The sequence below is a fragment of the Pseudophryne corroboree genome, chromosome 1 (genome assembly GCF_028390025.1).
Source record: "Pseudophryne corroboree isolate aPseCor3 chromosome 1, aPseCor3.hap2, whole genome shotgun sequence".
Lineage (NCBI taxonomy): Eukaryota > Metazoa > Chordata > Amphibia > Anura > Myobatrachidae > Pseudophryne > Pseudophryne corroboree.
The window spans coordinates 418,068,456-418,085,391 of NC_086444.1; the positions used below are offsets into that span (position 1 = coordinate 418,068,456).

The window sequence follows — 16,936 nt, forward strand, 5'->3', positions numbered from 1 at the left end:
CCTAGCCTTTATCAGCGTAGGAATAACTTCATCCGGAATGCCTTTTTCCGCTAGGATCCGGCGTTCAACCGCCATGCCGTCAAACGCAGCCGCGGTAAGACTTGGAACAGACAGGGCCCTTGTTGCAGCAGGTCCTGTCTGAGAGGCAGAGGCCATGGGTCCTCTGTGCGCATTTCTTGCAGTTCCGGGTACCAAGTCCTTCTTGGCCAATCCGGAACAATGAGTATTGTTCTTATTCCTCTCTTTCTTACTATTCTCAGTACCTTGGGTATGAGAGGAAGAGGAGGAAACACATATACCGACTGGTACACCCACGGTGTCACTAGGGCGTCCACAGCTATCGCCTGAGGGTCCCTTGACCTGGCGCAATATCTTTTTAGCTTTTTGTTGAGGCGGGACGCCATCATGTCCACCTGTGGCAGTTCCCATCGCTTTACAATCTGTGTGAAGACTTCTTGATGAAGTCCCCACTCTCCCGGGTGGAGGTCGTGTCTGCTGAGGAAGTCTGCTTCCCAGTTGTCCACTCCCGGAATGAACACTGCTGACAGTGCTTGCACGTGATTCTCCGCCCACCGAAGAATCTTTGTGGCTTCCGCCATTGCCATCCTGCTTCTTGTGCCGCCCTGGCGGTTTACATGGGCGACCGCCGTGATGTTGTCTGACTGAATCAGCACTGGCCGGTTTCGAAGCAGGGGCTCTGCTTGACTCAGGGCATTGTAAATGGCCCTTAGTTCCAGAATATTTATGTGTAGAGAAGTCTCCAGACTTGACCACAGCCCTTGGAAGTTTCTTCCATGAGTGACTGCCCCCCATCCTCGGAGGCTTGCATCCGTGGTCACCAGGACCCAGTCCTGTATGCCGAACCTGCGGCCCTCGAGAAGGTGAGCACTCTGCAGCCACCACAGAAGAGACACCCTGGCCCTTGGGGACAGGGTGATCAGCCGATGCATCTGAAGATGCGATCCGGACCACTTGTCCAACAGATCCCACTGAAAGATCCTTGCATGGAACCTGCCGAAGGGAATGGCTTCGTATGAAGCAACTATCTTTCCCAGGACTCGCGTGCAGTGATGCACCGATACCTGTTTTGGTTTCAGGAGGTCCCTGACCAGAGATGCTAATTCCTGGGCCTTCTCCACCGGGAGAAACACCTTCTTCTGTTCTGTGTCCAGAATCATGCCCAGGAAAAGCAGACGCGTCGTAGGAATCAGCTGCTCTACGCTGAACAACAACTGCTCTCTGGACCTCGCATTTATGAGGAGATCGTCCAAGTACGGGATAACTATAACTCCCTTCTTCCGAAGGAGTATCATCATTTCGGCCATTACCTTGGTAAATATCCTCGGTGCCGTGGACAGGCCAAACGGCAACGTCTGGAACTGGTAATGACAGTCCTGTACCACAAACCTGAGGTACTCCTGGTGAAGTGGGTAAATGGGGACATGCAAGTAAGCATCCTTGATGTCCAGCGACACCATAAAATCCCCCTCTTCCAGGCTTGCAATAACCGCTCTGAGCGATTCCATTTTGAACTTGAATTTCTTTATATAAGTGTTCAAGGATTTTAAATTCAATGGGTCTCACCGAACCGTCCGGTTTCGGTACCACAAACATTGTGGAATAGTAACCCCTTCCCTGTTGAAGGAGGGGGACCCTGATAATCACTTGCTGGAGGTACAGCTTGTGAATTGCCGCCAGTACTACCTCCCTTTCCATAGGGGAAGCTGTCAAGGCTGATTTGAGGTAACGGCGGGGGGGGGAGTCGCTTCGAATTCCAGCTTGTATCCCTGAGATACAATTTGTACAGCCCAGAGATCCACCTGTGAGCGAACCCACTAGTTGCTGAAGTTTCGGAGACGCGCCCCCACCGCACCTGGCTCCGCCTGTGGAGCCCCAACGTCATGCGGTGGACTTAGTGGAAGCAGGGGAGGACTTTTGTTCCTGGGAACTGGCTGCATGGTGCAGCTTCTTACCTCTACCCCTGCCTCTGGCAAGAAAGGATGCGCCCCTGACCCTCTTGCCCTTCTGAGAACGAAAGGACCGCATTTGATAATACGGTGCTTTCTTAGGCTGTGAGGAAACCTGAGGCAAGAAAGTCGACTTTCCAGCTGTTGCTGTAGACACGAGGTCCGATAGACCGTCCCCAAACAATTCCTCACCCTTATAAGGCAAAACCTCCATGTGTTTTTTAGAATCAGCATCTCCTGTCCATTGCCGAGTCCATAAGACCCTCCTGGCAGAAATGGACATAGCATTAATTCTAGAGCCCAGCAGGCAAATGTCCCCCTGGGCATCCCGCATATATAAGACGACGTCTTTTATATGGCCCAGGGTTAGCAAAACAGTATCCCTGTCGAGGGAATCTATGTCGTCTGACAGAGTATCTGTCCATGCTGCTACAGCACTACACATCCAGGCTGAAGCAATAGCAGGTCTCAGTAGAGTACCAGAGTGTGTATACACTGACTTCAGGATAGCTTCCTGCTTTCTATCCGCAGGCTCCTTTAGGGCGGCCGTATCCTGAGACGGCAGGGCCACCTTTTTAGATAAGCGTGTCAGCGCCTTGTCCACCCTAGGGGATGTTTCCCAACGTAACCTGTCCGTTGGCGGGAAAGGGTACGCCATCAGTAACCTCTTAGAAATCACTAGTTTCTTATCAGGGGAACTCTACGCTTCTTCACATAATTCATTTAATTCATCAGATGGGGGAAAAGTCACTGGCTGCTTTTTCTCCCCAAACATATAAACCCTCTTGGTATTAACAGGGTTAATCTCAGAAATGTGTAATACATCTTTCATTGCAATAATCATGTATCGGATGGCCTTGGTCATTTTAGACTGTAAATGTGCCTCATCATCGTCGACACTGGAGTCGGACTCCGTGTCGACATCTGTGTCAACCATCTGAGATAGAGGGCGTTTATGAGCCCCTGACGGTTTCTGAGTCGCCTGGGCAGGCGCAGGCTGAGACCCCGGCTGTCCCAAGGCTGCAGCGTCATCAAACCTTTTATGTAAGGAGCTTACATTGTCGTTTAAGACCTTCCACATATCCATCCAATCAGGTGTCGGCCCCAACGGGAGCGACACCACACTTATCTGCCCTTGCTCCGCCTCCACGTAACTCTCCTCATCAAACATGTCGACACAGCCGTACCGACACACCGCACACACACAGGGAATGCTCAGACTGAGGACAGGACCCCACAAAGTCCTTTGGGGAGACAGAGAGAGAGTATGCCAGCACACACCACAGCGCTATATAACACAGGGATTTTCACTTATAATAAGTGATTACCCAATAGCTGCCTTATATGTTTTATTTGCGCCTAAATTTATGTGCCCCCCCTCTCTTTTTTACCCTTCTTGTACCTGGATACTGCAGGGGAGAGCCTGGGGAGCTGCTTCCAGCGGAGCTGTGAAGAAAAAATGGCGCTGGTGTGCTGAGGAAGAAGGCCCCGCCCCCTCAGTGGCGGGCTTCTGTCCCGCTTTCTGTGTAAAAAAAAAATGGTGGGGTTTTTTACATATATACAGTGCCAGACTGTATATATGTATTCTTATTGCCAAAAGGTACTTCAATTGCTGCCCGGGGCGCCCCCCCCAGCGCCCTGCACCCTACAGTGACCGGAGTGTGTAAGTGTGCTGGGAGCAATGGCGCACAGCTGCGGTGCTGTGCGCTACCTTAAATGAAGACAGGAGTCTTCTGCCGCCGATTTCGTCGTCTTCAAGCTTCTGTTCTTCTGGCTCTGCGAGGGGGACGGCGGCGCGGCTCCGGGAACGGACGATCGAGGACAGGTGCCTGTGTTCGAACCATCTGGAGCTAATGGTGTCCAGTAACCTAAGAAGCACAAGCTAGCTGCACGCAGGTAGGTTTGCTTCTCTCCCCTTAGTCCCACGTAGCAGTGAGTCTGTTGCCAGCAGAAGCTCACTGAAAATAAAAAACCTAATAAATACTTTCTTTACTAGTAAGCTCAGGAGAGCCCACTAGGAGCACCCAGCTCTGGCCGGGCACAGATTCTAACTGAGGTCTGGAGGAGGTGCATAGAGGGAGGTGCCAGTGCACACCAGATAGTACCTAATCTTTTCTTTAGAGTGCCCAGTCTCCTGCGGAGCCCGTCTATTCCCCATGGTCCTTACGGAGTTCCCAGCATCCACTAGGACGTCAGAGAAAAGTTAATTGCAGATGAGTTGCTAAGGTACATTGTGATGGCGTTACAGCCTAGTGAAGGCCATTCCTACTATGGTGCTATTCATCTGAAATTGAACTTCACCATTTGAGCCCCTGGGGACCTACGACATCAAAATGCTTGCTTGGAAAGAAGTTTCTCCAGGTCGTATCCTTGACTAGGAATGCTTCAGAACTGGCAGCTCTTTCCAGCAGGTCCCTTTTCTTGGTTTTCCTGGAGAATAGAGCTGCTTTTAGATCAAGCAACCATTTTAGCCAAAAGTACTGGAGTCTTGGGCACCAAATGGCTGTTTCTTTTAACAGCAGCCCAGGCTCCCTCTCCCCTACACCCGGTCTCACCAGTCTCAGGATCCAGTTAACAAGCCCAAGGCAAGGAGCGAGAGAAAGGAGAAGGAAGACCGGCACACACTCCATTCTGCCAACCTTAACCCTCCCTCCCCACAGCCTAACTCCACTTAGTGCCTAACCCCCCCCCCCCACCCAGTCTAAACCTAACTTCCCCCTTACAGCCTGAGCCTAACCCGCCCGGAATACTTGTGATCGGGATGCAGGCAGTCAGAATTCCAGCGCCGGCATTGTGATCCATTTCGGGATCCTAGCGTCGGTCGTCTAGCATCAGTATTATGACTGCCGGCATCCCAACCACCGATACGCTGACTGGATCCTGGTGCAGCTTTGCTGCAAAGCTTGCATTGTAGTTCTGTAGCTTCAAATGGTTAAATTAGCTTTTGATGACCTGTACTTATCAAGTACTTGGTAAGGAATATAGTTTGGGATGACTGTGCATTGTCCCGAGCCATAAATAAAGTAAATGGCCTTAGATTGGGAATGCATAATATGATATAATTGATAAACTAGCTGCTGTAGCACTGGATAGGGAAAGTTATTTTTCCTTACCGTTGTTTGCTCCTCCTCTGCATCTGAATCACTTTCATCATCTGCAAGTACAAAAAGACAAAAAGGAAATGATAGGAGAATTTATTCACTGTCATTACAAGACCAACATTACATTTAGACTACTTTTAAGGGTCACTGGAAAGAGCTAATTTCTTAGTCAATCATTGAGAGCTGTGGAATGATTTACAAATTACTATTCCCCACGTTGTTCACCGAGGTTCCAGCAAACTTGCAAAGAAGAAACAGTGAAAATTGGTGGGTGAAGATGTGCAAAGCTAAGATAGACCAAATAGACCCTCAGCAGTAACAGCAGCTAACTGCGCTATAACCACATACTAAAACAAAGCTGAAAAAATGGGATTTATGGTCTTGATAAATCCTTTTCCTGGAGTCCAGAAGAGTCTATATGCTTGGTTATAGGCAGTGAGGGAGCGAGCAGGCACCAAATGGTTAATTTTTTTAACCCAGCGTGCACAGCCTCCCTCTCCCCTGTACTCCGCCCCACAGTCTGGCAGTTTGGTTAGCAAGCCAAAGGTAGGAGCGGAGAAGGAAGAGGAGAGGAAAGAAGAGGAGAGGAAAGAAGAGGAGAGAAGAGGAAAGGAGAGGAGAAAGAAGAGGAGAGGAGAGAAGAGGTGAGGAAGGCCAACACAGACACACCAAAGAACCGGCTACATACTTACTAGTATAGGAAAGGAACCCGCCAGTCAGGTGCATCAGGGAGGGCGTCCTGTACCCCCTATGGTCTCCAGGATAAAGGATTTATTAAGGTAAGACCATAACTACCATTTTCCTGTTCGTCCACATGGGGGCACAGGAGATACTATACGCTTGGACATCCTAAAGCTGTCCCCTCATAGGCGGGGACGATCCTGGACTGCGCTGAGGACATTACACCCAAAGGCTGGGTCAGCCAACACTAAAGTGACAAAGGCATAAAGTCAGGACAGAAGATCATGTGGCGGCCTTGCAGAGTTGTTCTGCAGAGGGCCCACGGTTTGCAGCCCAAGAGGTACTCACCAAATGAGTAAAGGGGGTAATTCAGAGTTGATCGTAGATTTAGCACATCTACGATCACTTTTACAGACGAGGGGACGTCCAGCACAGGGCTAGTCCACCCTGTATGTCTGGCTCTGCCCCGCCGCACAGGTACAAATGCATCGCACGGCAGCGATGCTTTTGGACCTGACGAGTAGCTCCCTACCAGCACAGCTCCTGCGCGCCGACAGGGAGCTTCTCGCCACATCCTGGGTCGCAGCGGCTGCGTGTGACGTCACACAGCCCAACCCCCAACGGAGGGGAGTCTGAGACCGTGCCACACCAACGTTGTTCTAACGCCGCTGGCACGGCCCCTCCCACCCCGCGACCGCCTCTGCCTGTCAATCAGGAGATCCAGTGTTCAGAGATTCAAAGGGGATGATTTGAGAACGAGAAAAACCAGGGGAGATCTCACGGAGCAACGAGGAATACAAAGGGCGGCTGCACATGCGGCCCTGGAATGATTGGGTGACTCAGACTGCTCCCCGTCCTTGAAGGCTGGCATCGGTAGTTATCAGGATCCAATTCGGTATCCAGTACGGGCAGCCCCGAGTCAGGATGGTCTTTAGGAGCCACCCCGCGAGGATGTGTCGAACCTCTCAGGAGAGAATAATGGTCTGTGACCTGATATGCAGGTAGGAGCCATTCCATTGGTTGAGGACTTACAGCTGTAGAGGACGAGTGTGAACCTAAGCATACTCCACTATCGAAAGCGGCCACCATCGACCCAAGTTCCTTCATACATACACGCATGGATGGAGACTCAGCGATGATGTAACAAGAATCTGATCCTGGAATGCAAAGTAAAAAATTCGTCCTGTGGCAGACTCGTTGAACACGCGAGTCCAAGAACGCCCCCAAGTGCAGCATTTCTTGCAAAGGTGTTAAAGACTATTTTCTCCAATTAACCTTCCAACCTTGAGATTGTAGAAGATCGACAGTCACTCGAATGTAGTCTTGTAACATGTCTGCAGTACAGCCCAATAGTAGGAAATCATCCAAATAAGGCAAAATCCAGCCCTTCTGCGCCTCAGGCGTGCTGCCATGACTGCCATAATCTTGGTAAACAGCCAAGGAGCTGTAGACAACCCAAATGGCAGCACCCGAAATTTTAAGTGGTCCTCCCCGAGGCGTAGCATCGGAAGCGTTGTTGGTCAGCTCCGATAGGAATATAAGAGAATATCCAGAGATGCGATGAAGTCCCCTGGGTCCAAGGCTAGAATAATGAATTGTAGGGATTCCATGCGAAACCTGGGAATTTGAAGATACGTGTTCAGTTTCTTAAGGTTGGAGAATAGGATGGTAAAAAGGTTTGTATACAAATCTTGGCCCCTCTGTGCCTGAGGGACAGGGATGACGACAACACTCGAGGCCAGTAGAGACTGCACTGACTGCAAAGAGCCTCTGCTTTTGTTTTTATCCTGTGGATGAGAGGTACAGAAGAACCGTTGAGGAGGGCATCTACGGAACGTCAGTGTGTATCCCTGAGTGATGACACCTCTGACCCATGCATCTGTCGTGGTGTCTATCCACCTGGGTGAAAAAGACCGAAGTCGGCTTCCCACCCTGGAGTCCCCCAGGGGGAGGCCTGTCCCGTCAGGTTGTAGACATCTCAGGCTGCTTGGCAGCTGGATGTCTGGCAGCCCAGGGCTGGTTCATTCGGGGCTTAGTGCCCTTGCACAGAGGCTGATATTTAGAGGACGCCTGACCTCTGATTCTTCCCTGCGACGAAAGGTAGTCTTGGTCCGAGGCTGTACAGCTGAAGGTAAGAAGGCTGTCTTGGAAGCTACTAATTGTGAAACTATTTTGTTTACAGTAGTTTCTGACCAAAAGGGTATCACTCGCATAAGGAAGCGCTTCAAGGGCCTTTTTGGCGTTCGCGCGCCAGGAATGCAACCAAAGTGTCTGTCTGGCTGCAATCGTGGAAGCTGAAACCTTGGATGCTATGAGTCCGGTATGGTTGCCTCACCAAGTTACTTACTTGCCTTCTGTATATTCTGGATATACTGTAGGTAAGTAACTGCTTTCTACTGCTGCCGTCAGTCAGTCCCTGTTCCAGTTTTTCTTCCCAATCACGAATGGCTTTCACTACCCAGAGCGAAACCAAGGTTGGACAAGTGATGGCCCCCGCATGATAGTAAGCCGCTTTGAGGAAATCTAGTTTTCTATCAGTTGGATCCTTGTGGGAAGAGGTACCCGGGATAGCTAAGACCGAGGATCTAGTCAAGCATGCCACATGCGCATTCACTGGAGGAGATTCCCACTTGGTCCTTTCTTTTGGAGGAAGAGAATAAAAAGAAGCCATCCGCTTAGGTACCTGTAAACGTCTGGTCGGTTGAGACCAGGCCACCTCCAGAAGGTCCTCCAATTGTGCTGATGCAGTAAAGAGAGTAGACTCTTTTTTTCTGACTCTTTAAAAGTGGAGACTTGTCACGAGGAGACGGTACAGTATCTTCAATCCATAACACCGTTCTAATAGCCCTGTCTAGTGCCTCTACTGAAGTCGGGGAACATGGCTTCCTCAGTAACTGAAGATGATTCCACATTTGAAGCTGAAGACTCCTGATCCGAAAGGGATTCCAGCTCAGAACCCTCCTCCAACAAGGGAGTAGAACACTCCAGTGTCAACAGTCTGCGCAGAGACCTCCGATCTCTGTCCAGGAGCTGCTTGACAGAGGTTGAAATGTCCGCTAAGCCCTGTACTGACTGTGCAAAGGATTGCATCAGCAGTGTAAGACTGGGTAGGCTACACCGGCCCTGCACTAAATATAGGTGTGCAAGGTGCTGTGAAACTACCTGGGTCAACGTAGAAACCCAAACCGGTTCCTGTGGTACCTGTGAGGAGGATGACTGTCGCAGCAGAGCCGTAAAGCCGGGATTGCACATGCCGTTGTCAGAATCTTGGGGAGAGAGAATGGTAATATATTGTGGAGAGGGGGCCTGGACTGCACACCCTAGGTAAAACGTGCTCAATGAATGTACTGTATAAACAAAATATATATTTGTGTTTATATTATTGTGATCGTGTTCACTAATAAAACATATACCATATTTAATTAATTAATGTGAATATCCAAAAAAGGCAATTACTGATATACTGTAGGTGTTAGAAACAAGTAAAAGGTGGTGACGCACCAAAGTGGCCCAGCCACAAAAGTTCACCCATAATAATGTGTGTGTGTGTGTATACACATCTGAAGGCTTGGGATGCCCTCATCTGGATTAGCACCCCACTCCCTGCCTCTCAGGCTTTTAAACAGGAAACTAACATAAGCTGACTGCACACCAGCCATAAGTAAGATCCTTTCAATTATATAGAAAGTTCATTTGGTGGTGAACTTTTGGGGCTCCTTGGATTGCTCTGGCTGGGCCACTTTGGGGCATCACCACCTTATACTTATTTCTAACACCTACTGTATATCACCCAGTGTTTGTTTTTATTTATGTAGCATTTTTCACATATATTTTACACTTGTAACACTGATCAGCTAACCTCACTTTCTAACACTCTGACACCTTACTTCTGTCCTCTTTCTAACACTCAGCAGCTTCCCTCACTTGTTTAACACTGATTTTTCACTTCTATCTCTCATTTGTGTGATGCCCTGGGGTGATTTGGGGGTGCTCTGCGCCCCATAGGTGAACCCCTATAATGTTAGTTTAGCGACCTGTCCGAAGAGGTCACCGTGAAGCAGGTGGGCAGGCTCATATATTGCCAATATATGCCAAGAACCTCGGTTATGATGGTTGTTATAATAAGAATTTACTTACCGATAATTCTATTTCTCGGAGTCCGTAGTGGATGCTGGGGTTCCTGAAAGGACCATGGGGAATAGCGGCTCCGCAGGAGACAGGGCACAAAAGTAAAGCTTTTACAGGTCAGGTGGTGTGTACTGGCTCCTCCCCCCATGACCCTCCTCCAGACTCCAGTTAGGTACTGTGCCCGGACGAGCGTACACAATAAGGGAGGATTTTGAATCCCGGGTAAGACTCATACCAGCCACACCAATCACACCGTACAACTTGTGATCTAAACCCAGTTAACAGTATGATAACAGAAGAGCCTCTGAAAGATGGCTCCCTAAACAATAACCCGAATTAGTTAACAATAACTATGTACAAGTATTGCAGATAATCCGCACTTGGGATGGGCGCCCAGCATCCACTACGGACTCCGAGAAATAGAATTATCGGTAAGTAAATTCTTATTTTCTCTATCGTCCTAAGTGGATGCTGGGGTTCCTGAAAGGACCATGGGGATTATACCAAAGCTCCCAAACGGGCGGGAGAGTGCGGATGACTCTGCAGCACCGAATGAGAGAACTCCAGGTCCTCCTTTGCCAGGGTATCAAATTTGTAAAATTTTACAAACGTGTTCTCCCCCGACCACGTAGCTGCTCGGCAGAGTTGTAATGCCGAGACCCCTCGGGCAGCCGCCCAAGATGAGCCCACCTTCCTTGTGGAGTGGGCTTTTACAGTTTTAGGCTGTGGCAGGCCTGCCACAGAATGTGCAAGTTGAATTGTGTTACAAATCCAACGAGCAATCGACTGCTTAGAAGCAGGTGCGCCCAACTTGTTGGGTGCATACAATATAAACAGCGAGTCAGATTTTCTGACTCCAGCCGTCCTTGCAATGTATATTTTTAAGGCTCTGACAACGTCCAACAACTTGGAGTCCTCCAAGTCGCTAGTGGCCGCAGGCACCACAATAGGTTGGTTCAGATGAAATGCTGATACCACTTTAGGGAGAAAATGCGGACGAGTCCGCAGTTCTGCCCTATCCGAATGGAAGATTAGATAAGGACTTTTATAAGATAAAGCCGCCAATTCAGATACTCTCCTGGCAGAGGCCAGGGCTAGTAACATAGTCACTTTCAATGTGAGATATTTCAAATCCACCTTTTTCAATGGTTCAAACCAATGGGATTTGAGGAAATCTAAAACTACATTTAGATCCCACGGTGCCACCGGAGGCACCACAGGAGGCTGTATATGCAGTACTCCCTTGACAAAAGTCTGGACCTCAGGGACAGAGGCCAATTCTTTTTGGAAGAATATTGACAGGGCCGAAATTTGAACCTTAATGGATCCCAATTTGAGACCCATAGATAATCCTGATTGCAGGAAATGTAGGAAACGACCCAGTTGGAATTCCTCCGTCGGAACCCTCCGATCCTCGCACCACGCTACATATTTTCGCCAAATGCGGTGATAATGTTTCACGGTGACTTCCTTCCGTGCCTTAATCAAGGTAGGAATGACTTCTTCTGGAATGCCTTTCCCTTTTAGGATCTGGCGTTCAACCGCCATGCCGTCAAACGCAGCCGCGGTAAGTCTTGAAAAAGACAGGGACCCTGCTGTAGCAGGTCCCTTCTCAGAGGTAGAGGCCACGGTTCGTCCGTGAGCATCTCTTGAAGTTCCGGATACCAAGTCCTTCTCGGCCAATCCGGAACCACTAGTATTGTTCTTACTCTTCTTTGCCGTATGATCTTCAATACCTTTGGTATGAGCGGCAGAGGAGGAAACACATACACTGACTGGTACACCCAAGGAGTTACCAGTGCGTCCACAGCTATTGCCTGTGGATCTCTTGACCTGGCGCAATATTTGTCCAGTTTCTTGTTGAGGCGAGACGCCATCATGTCTACAATTGGTCTTTCCCAACGGTCTATTAACATGTTGAAGACTTCTGGATGTAGACCCCACTCTCCCGGATGAAGATCGTGTCTGCTGAGGAAGTCTGCTTCCCAGTTGTCCACGCCCGGGATGAACACTGCTGACAGTGCTATCACGTGATTCTCCGCCCAGCGAAGAATCTTGGCAGCTTCTGCCATTGCACTCCTGCTTCTTGTGCCGCCCTGCCTGTTTACATGGGCGACCGCCGTGATGTTGTCCGACTGAATCAACACCGGCTTTCCTTGCAGGAGAAGTTCCGCCTGGCTTAGAGCATTGTAGATTGCTCTTAGTTCCAGAATGTTTATGTGAAGAGACTTTTCCAGACTCGTCCATACTCCCTGGAAGTTTCTTCCTTGTGTGACTGCTCCCCAGCCTCTCAGGCTGGCGTCCGTGGTCACCAGGATCCAATCCTGAATGCCGAATCTGCGGCCTTCTAATAGGTGAGCCTTCTGCAACCACCACAGAAGTGACACCCTTGTCTTTGGTGACAGGGTTATTTGCAGGTGCATCTGCAGATGCGACCCTGACCATTTGTCCAACAGATCCCTTTGGAATATTCTTGCATGGAATCTGCCGAATGGAATTGCTTCGTAAGAAGCCACCATTTTTCCCAGGACTCTTGTGCATTGATGTACTGACACTTTTCCTGGTTTTAGGAGGTTCCTGACCAGATCGGATAACTCCTTGGCTTTTTCCTCTGGAAGGAAAACCTTTTTCTGAACCGTGTCCAGAATCATTCCTAGGAACAGCAGACGAGTTGTCGGGATTAAATGGGATTTTGGAATATTCAGAATCCACCCGTGTTGTCTTAGCACCTCTTGAGATAGTGCTAAAGCTGTCTCCAGCTGTTCTCTGGACCTTGCCCTTATTAGGAGATCGTCCAAGTATGGGATAACTAATACGCCTTTTCTTCGAAGAAGAATCATCATCTCGGCCATTACCTTGGTAAAGACCCGAGGCGCCGTGGACAATCCGAACGGCAGCGTCTGAAACTGATAGTGACAGTTTTGAACAATGAACCTGAGGTACCCCTGGTGTGCGGGGTAAATCGGAACGTGTAGATACGCATCCTTGATGTCCAAGGATACCATAAAGTCCCCTTCTTCCAGGTTCGCTATCACTGCTCTGAGTGACTCCATCTTGAACTTGAACTTTTTTATGTAGAGGTTCAAGGACTTCAGATTTAGAATAGGCCTTACCGAGCCATCCGGCTTCGGTACCACAAATAGAGTGGAATAATACCCCTTTCCTTGTTGTAATAGGGGTACTTTGACTATCACCTGCTGAGCGTACAGCTTGTGAATGGCTTCCAACACCCTCTCCCTTTCGGAAGAGACGGTTGGTAAGGCAGACTTCAGGAAACGATGAGGAGGATCCGTCTCTAATTCCAACCTGTACCCCTGAGATATTATCTGCAGGATCCAGGGGTCTACCTGCGAGTGAGCCCACTGCGCGCTGTAATTTTTGAGACGGCCCCCCACTGTCCCCGAGTCCGCTTGAGAGGCCCCAGCGTCATGCTGAGGTTTTTGCAGGAGCCGGGGAGGGCTTCTGTTCCTGGGAAGGAGCTGCCTGTTGGTGTCTCTTCCCTCTTCCTCTGCCTCGTGGCAGGTACGACAAGCCCTTTGCTCTCTTATTTTTGTAGGAGCGAAAAGGCTGCGGTTGAAAGGTCGGTGCCTTTCTCTGTTGGGGAGTGACTTGAGGTAAAAAAGTGGATTTCCCGGCAGTAGCCGTGGCCACCAAGTCTGATAGACCAACTCCAAATAACTCCTCCCCTTTATACGGCAAAACCTCCATGTGACGTTTTGAATCCGCATCGCCTGTCCACTGTCGTGTCCATAAGGCTCTTCTGGCTGAAATGGACATAGCACTCACCCGAGATGCCAGTGTGCAAATATCCCTCTGTGCATCACGCATATAGATAAATGCATCCTTTATTTGTTCTAACGACAGTAAAACATTGTCCCTATCTAGGGTATCAATATTTTCAATCAGGGATTCTGACCAAACTACTCCAGCACTGCACATCCAGGCAGTTGCTATAGCTGGTCGTAGTATAACACCTGCATGTGTGTATATATTCTTTTGAATAACTTCCATCTTTCTATCTGATGGATCCTTAAGTGCGGCCGTCTCAGAAGAGGGTAACGCCACTTGTTTGGATAAGCGTGTGAGCGCCTTGTCCACCTTAGGGGGTGTTTCCCAGCGCGCCCTAACCTCTGGCGGGAAAGGGTATAATGCCAATAACTTTTTTGAAATTATCAACTTTTTATCAGGAGCAACCCACGCTTCATCACACACGTCATTTAATTCTTCTGATTCAGGAAAAACTGTTTGTAGTTTTTTCACACCATACATAATACCCTGTTTTACGGTATCTGTAGTATCAGCTAAATGTAACGTCTCCTTCATTGCCAAAATCATATAACGTGTGGCCCTACTGGAAAATACGTTTGAATTTCTACCGTCGTCACTGGAATCAGTGCCCGTGTCTGGGTCTGTGTCGACCGACTGAGGCAAAGGGCGTTTTACAGCCCCTGACGGTGTTTGAGGCGCCTGGACAGGCATTAATTGATTGTCCGGCCGCCTCATGTCCTCAACTGACTGTTTAAGGGAAGATAAACCATCACGTAATTCCACAAATAAAGGCATCCATTCTGGTGTCGACCCCCTGGGGGGTGACATCTGCATATTTGGCAATTGCTCCGCCTCCACACCAATATCGTCCTCATACATGTCGACACCACGTACCGACACACACCGCAAACGCACAGGGAATGCTCTAATGAAGACAGGACCCACTAGCCCTTTTGGGGAGACAGAGGGAGAGTCTGCCAGCACACACCACAAAGCGCTATATATACAAGGGATATCCTTATATTAAGTGCTCCCTTATAGCTGCTTTAATATATATATATATATAGCCATTAATGTGCCCCCCCTCTCTGTTTTACCCTGTTTCTGTAGTGCAGTGCAGGGGAGAGACCTGGGAGCCGTTCTGACCAGCGGAGCTGTGACAGAAAATGGCGCCGTGTGCTGAGGAGATAGGCCCCGCCCCTTTTTCGGCGGGTTCTTCTCCCGCTATTTTTCCAGTCAGGCAGGGGTTAAATATCTCCATATAGCCCCTATGGGCTATATGTGAGGTATTTTTAGCCTTGTATAAGGTTTATATTTGCCTCTCAGAGCGCCCCCCCCCAGCGCTCTGCACCCTCAGTGACTGCCCAGTGAAGTGTGCTGAGAGGAAAATGGCGCACAGCTGCAGTGCTGTGCGCTACCTTATGAAGACTGAGGAGTCTTCAGCCGCCGGTTTCCGGACCTCTTCACGCTTCAGCATCTGCAAGGGGGTCGGCGGCGCGGCTCCGGGACCGGACTCCACGGCTGGGCCTGTGTTCGATCCCTCTGGAGCTAATGGTGTCCAGTAGCCAAGCAGCAAATCCACTCTGCATGCAGGTGAGTTTACTACTTTCCCCCTAAGTCCCACGTTGCAGTGATCCTGTTGCCAGCAGGACTCACTGTAAAGAAAAAAACCTAAACTAAACTTTCTCTAAGCAGCTCTTTAGGAGAGCCACCTAGATTGCACCCTTCTCGTTCGGGCACAAAATCTAACTGGAGTCTGGAGGAGGGTCATGGGGGGAGGAGCCAGTACACACCACCTGACCTGTAAAAGCTTTACTTTTGTGCCCTGTCTCCTGCGGAGCCGCTATTCCCCATGGTCCTTTCAGGAACCCCAGCATCCACTTAGGACGATAGAGAAAATTATAATTTAATGGTGTATGGTGCACTTGCACCCTTGTTTCTATATATGAGAGAGAAGTAAAACAGACTCTACAAGTATGAGGTACTGGTTCAGTAACCACCTTGTCAGCTCTAACCTTGGAAAGCATGTCACCAATAGAAATTTCACACACAGACAACAAGAGTGAATAAATGCTGTGGTGTAAGAGAGCAAAGCAGACCCAAACTATGACAAGAGTGGCAGCTAGATAGAAAATATTGAGTGGTACACACTATTATTATTTGATAATGCACTGAGAACAGGTCGTTCCTTGCAATAGGACCAAACACACAAGTAATCACACAAACTCTCAAATCACAGGCATAAGCATAGTTACAAGCAAACCCAGGGGTGAAGAGAGGGGGGGGGGGGGGCTACAGGCTATGCCCATCTCCCCCTCAGGTGCCTCCACCCCAGGGACCTGGCTTACTGCCTGTGGCCCGCACCCAGGTGGTCTAGTGGTGGAGCGCAGCTTACTGTGCTCCCACTGCACCTGCTCCCTGCTGTCTCCCTTCAGTGGGAAATTTGCCGTACCGCCGTGGATCCTTGGTCACCTTACCTGCCCGGCGTCCGGATGGGGGATACCCCAAGGTGTGCGGCCTGGTATGGGGTTCCCCACGTCGGAACCACACCGACACAGTCACCGGTGCTGCAGCCGACAGGTGTCAGAGCGGTGGTATGGGCTTCCAATGGATGCCTGTACCACCACTCAAACAGTGTAAAAAAGAAGTAACAGTAACCTGGGGGGAAGCAGCCCCCCTGAAGCGGTGCCTGCTGCTACCAGCACCAAAGTAAAAACTGGCGGGCCCGGCCCGAGGTATAGGGGAGATGGAGGCTGAGCATGTTGGGTTAAAAAAAAAAAAAAAGTTAACCCATTGGTGCCTGCTCGCTCCCTCAGCACTTATAACCCAGCGTATAGTCTCTCCTGTGCCCCCCCAGTGGATGACAGGAAATATCAAAAGGGTGATTCTCCAGAAAGTGAACATAAAATCTTTTACTTATTTTTTTCCTTTTAAACTGGTCCGCTAAGAAATTGTTGTTATATGAAATCGTAATTGCTTAGTAGCGATGTCTTACCCTATGACTAAAGACCCACTAAAATCTTGATATTTTGGAGACGTATGTCGTTTGATTTTGTGTAGCTGTCCCATGCATCACGGAGAATCGCCCAAAAGTGTAACATTGCCACTGTATGTTCCAATCATTGTTTATTTGCGACACACATTTCATGAGGCTTTCTTGGCTTAATTCATAGCCCTTAAGTAGAAAGATGATTTTCAATTTGACTTAAGGCTAAGACTGCAGAACAGCTTTGGGAAGTCGCAAGCGTTCTGGGGGTGTGCCGCAGCCTGCGACTGCATCTGTGTACGCAG

At 49.3% G+C, this 16,936-nt stretch overlaps 1 protein-coding gene across 6 annotated transcripts in view; it reads right to left on the bottom strand.

Annotated features, from left to right (window-relative positions):
• THOC5 (THO complex subunit 5) overlaps nt 1-16,936 on the bottom strand; it is a 170,364-nt gene that overhangs the window by 52,874 nt on the left and 100,554 nt on the right. For all 6 annotated transcript variants that reach the window (XM_063913351.1, XM_063913352.1, XM_063913346.1 and 3 more), the window contains one exon: nt 5,081-5,121. In XM_063913351.1, coding sequence (XP_063769421.1) covers nt 5,081-5,121 — 41 coding nt within the window. The remainder of the gene's footprint in view (nt 1-5,080; nt 5,122-16,936) is intronic.